At 36.2% G+C, this 3,729-nt stretch overlaps 1 protein-coding gene across 1 annotated transcript; it reads left to right on the top strand.

Moving 5' to 3' along the window:
- LOC108320964 (protein SIEVE ELEMENT OCCLUSION B) lies at positions 1-3,474 on the top strand. The gene is made up of 7 exons (XM_017552572.2): positions 1-192; positions 284-370; positions 511-959; positions 1,051-1,145; positions 1,332-1,462; positions 2,345-2,803; positions 2,902-3,474. The coding sequence occupies exons 1-7, from the start codon at positions 1-3 to the stop codon at positions 3,472-3,474; spliced, it is 1,986 nt and encodes a 661-aa protein (XP_017408061.1).
- The last annotated feature ends 255 nt before the right edge of the window (positions 3,475-3,729 follow it).

Raw genomic sequence — 3,729 nt, 5'->3', positions numbered from 1 at the left:
ATGTCTGCCAAGTCTCTCCTTCAAAATGCTGAGAACGAGCGTAACCCACTAATCATGTCAGATGAGCAGATTTTGGAGCAAATTTACTCAACCCATGTCCACAGTGACACAAAGTTTGATGTGGATTCTCTTTTAACCCTTGTTGAGAATACTCTCAGACGTTCAACCCACATTGTTGACAATGTTGTGCAGGTCACTTTTTTTCTTTCCTCCAAGTTTTTGCTTTACATTTACGTATCCTTCAATTCAAATATCTATGCACTTAATTCATATTTTCTTTCAGGGATCCCATGCAAGCTTGGAGACCATAGATGACAAGATCCCCCAATTCAAATCACCACTCTGTACCCTCAAACAAATTGCTTCTGAGGTAATTCACAGATCTAATTATACAAAATATATACATACATAGTAAAATACAAAAAGTCATGTCAGTGAATAAAATTCATGAAAACATTATGTTTATGAGTAATAGATGATAAACATGACATAGTGAGTGTTGTCGTGCAGATGGCATGCAAGCTAGCCCCAAATGAGGAAACTGCTCACAAAACAACAATGGCCATACTTAACAAGCTCTCAAAATACGAGTGGGATGCAAAAGCGGTGCTCACACTGGCGGCTTTTGCATTGGAATATAGCGACTTTTGGCTCCTGGCTCAGTATCAACCCACAGACCCTCTTGCCAAATCGGTGGCTATTCTGAAGCGTGTGCCATTGCTCACAAGGCCCGCAGCTCTTCAGAAGCATCGCCAAGCCATTGCTGAGGTCAACAATTTGGTGAAAGCAACTCTGCAAGTGATTGAGGTAATCTTTGAGTTGGAGAAGCTTACCAGTTACGACATAAAGGATCTACCTGCTTTAGGGCTTGCAATAGAGCAAATCCCTGTCGATGTTTACTGGGCTATCATCACCATCGTCTCTGTAGTTACTCAGATTGATTGTCTCATCACTGAATCGTAAGTTACCGTCTTGTTACTTAATGCTTGTTTCTTTCATGTACAACCTTCCCTATTATTTCATTGAATGTATATTTATTGATTGTTTAAGAGAGGACAAACACGAACTGTCTCACTATGGTCAAAAGATCAACATCATACTCAGCAAACTCAGGAAGCAGATCACGCTCTGTAGACAGCAGATAGGTTAGCAACTAAACTAATCTTCTGTGCCTTTAATTATTTTCTCACGTTTTGCCTAATAGCTAATATTTGCTTTTGATCTTTTCCGAAAAAAATGTGCTTTTGATTCAAACCTATATAACTGATGTAATAAAAGGCATGGAGTAGTGAAGGACACACTAACTAGAGGATTTTTCTGTATTGTTTCAGATGAGGCAGAGTATCATCGCAAGCTTAAAAGGCTTTTCCAAAGTCCCACTGAAATAATTGAAGTGTTAAAGGTTCTGATTTTCAACAAGGATGCTCCTCAGCCTCTGTTTCATGGCGCTACCAAGACCACGGTTCGTTATTTCTTGTTTAGGTTATACTTGATTTAAAATAAACGTACGTCAAGGCACATTTTAAATTTTTAAGACATAAAATAAAGAAAAAAAGGTACTTTTTATAACTCTTCTATCTTCCATTCATTTAAAACAAGTGGAAAATTTGTCCATCAGAAAGAAAGAAAATGATTGTGACATTTTTGCTTAAGTCAATATTGTGCTCTCTAAGTTATAATAGGATCAAAGAAGGGTAATTTGGACCACCATAATCAGGCTGAAATGCATAAAATCGTACAAACTATAGAAAGGGACACAACTATCTCTTAAGATGGAGACCAAAATTATATAAATATATATATATATATAAGTATCAAAATTTATATGAAATGTTTTTTTTTCAAATGATCTAACTTATTGACAATATATTTACATGAAATATATTAAATACTTTAAAAAAACACTTAATTAATTAGAAGTCCCTAATAAATTTTGGACATTTTTAATGAAGTCTTATTTGATTTTTTATTTGCCAATTAAATATTCACATTTTTTTTCTATTTCTTAATTGAATTATTACTGTTTAATTTGTTTGTTAATTTGTTGAGGTAACTGTTATTTTGTCCTAGTCATTTTGATTTCTTAACTCCAGCTTTAAGAAAAAAAATATAAAATTATATAGTTAATATAAAATGATATTGTTAATGTAAAACTTTTAATGTTTTTTTATTGTTTTCATAATAAAATATATTACCAATAACGATCACATTAATGATGGAGACTCTTACAATCCTTTGATAACGTAGATAATGATATAGAGATTGATTATGTGGATAATGGACAGAGCATGTCTTATTATTCCATATTATAGTTCCTAATGATGATTCATTTTTTGCTTGGTAGGTGGAGATGACTGTGCTAAAAAAGAAGAACGTGTACCTGTTTATTTCTTCCCTAGACATCACGGAAGAAGAGATTTCAGTACTGCGACCTGTTTATGATTCGATTAAAACTAAGGAGAATTATAAGATTGTGTGGATTCCTATTGTGGAGGCATGGACCGAGCAGCTGCGCAAGAAATTTGAGGTTTTGAAAAGCAAGATGCCATGGTACGTGGTGCAGTACTCTGGAATCATAGCAGGATACAAGTACATTAAGGAGGAATGGCACTTCAAAAAGAATCCTATGGTTGTGGTGTTAAGCCCTCAAGGGAAGGTGCAACACTCCAACGCATTCCATTTGATTCAGTCTCATGGAACCAGGGCTTTCCCGTTTACAACTTTCAGTGAACAACAAATAAACAACGAAATCAATTGGGTTGGCTCTGTAGTAGGAAACATTCATCCCATCATAAACGGCTGGGTAAAATATATTCATTTCTCACAAAAGTACAAGATTTTATCATAATTCAACAGTATTTGTTTAAACTGTGATGTGATGTACGATACTTGTATGAACAGGTGGAAGGGCAGAAGTACATTTTGTTCTATGGAGGGAAGGACAAAGAATGGATCCAACAGTTCAGTAAGTACGCGAGTGCCCTTGCAAACGATGTGGCTGTAAAGGAGGCAAAGATTTCCATAGAGTTGTTTTGTGTGGAAAAGGAAGACAAAAGCCTGGCGAAGCGGTTTTGGAGTGGCATAGAGAGTTTGTTTGTGACTAAAGTTCAAAAGCCAGTTGATGCAGTGACCCAAGAAGTTCAAAAGATGCTTTCCTACAAGAATGAAAGCGGTTGGGCTCTCCTCAGTAAAGGGCCATCTGTGGTGACGAGTGGCCATGGAATCGTAGTCTTGAAGACAGTAGCGGAGTTTGAGAAATGGAAAGAAGGCATAAAAAAGGACTTTGGGTTATCCTTCAAAGAGTACCATGCGAAGATTGCGGCCACCACTCACCGTTGCTCACACCTTGAGATTCCTAATGTTGCAGGAAAGTTACCAGAGACCATCAAGTGGCCAGATTGTCCTAGGGTTATGGAGATTTTCATCAGCTATAAGTGCTGCCACAATGAGAATACCGCCAATGCCATAAAATAGATTCAATGGGACTGCCTTGTTTTGTCAACGTGAGAGAGAGAGTGTGTGTATGAATACCTGATCCGTCCATCCTTTAGGATCACGTCCTACTTTCTTTATTAAAATAAAGATCTCTCTCTGTATCAAGATAAAAAAAAAGTGTCTTAAAGTTATGCTTTCTATGGAGCTTAATCATATCTTGCATTCAATTAAGTCTCCTATATTGTATTGCTGTGTGTAATACAAATTTCCTGTCATTATTTTCATGATATTCTT

The sequence above is a fragment of the Vigna angularis genome, chromosome 3, assembly GCF_016808095.1.
Source record: "Vigna angularis cultivar LongXiaoDou No.4 chromosome 3, ASM1680809v1, whole genome shotgun sequence".
NCBI classification, from domain to species: domain Eukaryota; kingdom Viridiplantae; phylum Streptophyta; class Magnoliopsida; order Fabales; family Fabaceae; genus Vigna; species Vigna angularis.
This window is presented reverse-complemented; position numbering and strand designations above follow the sequence as displayed.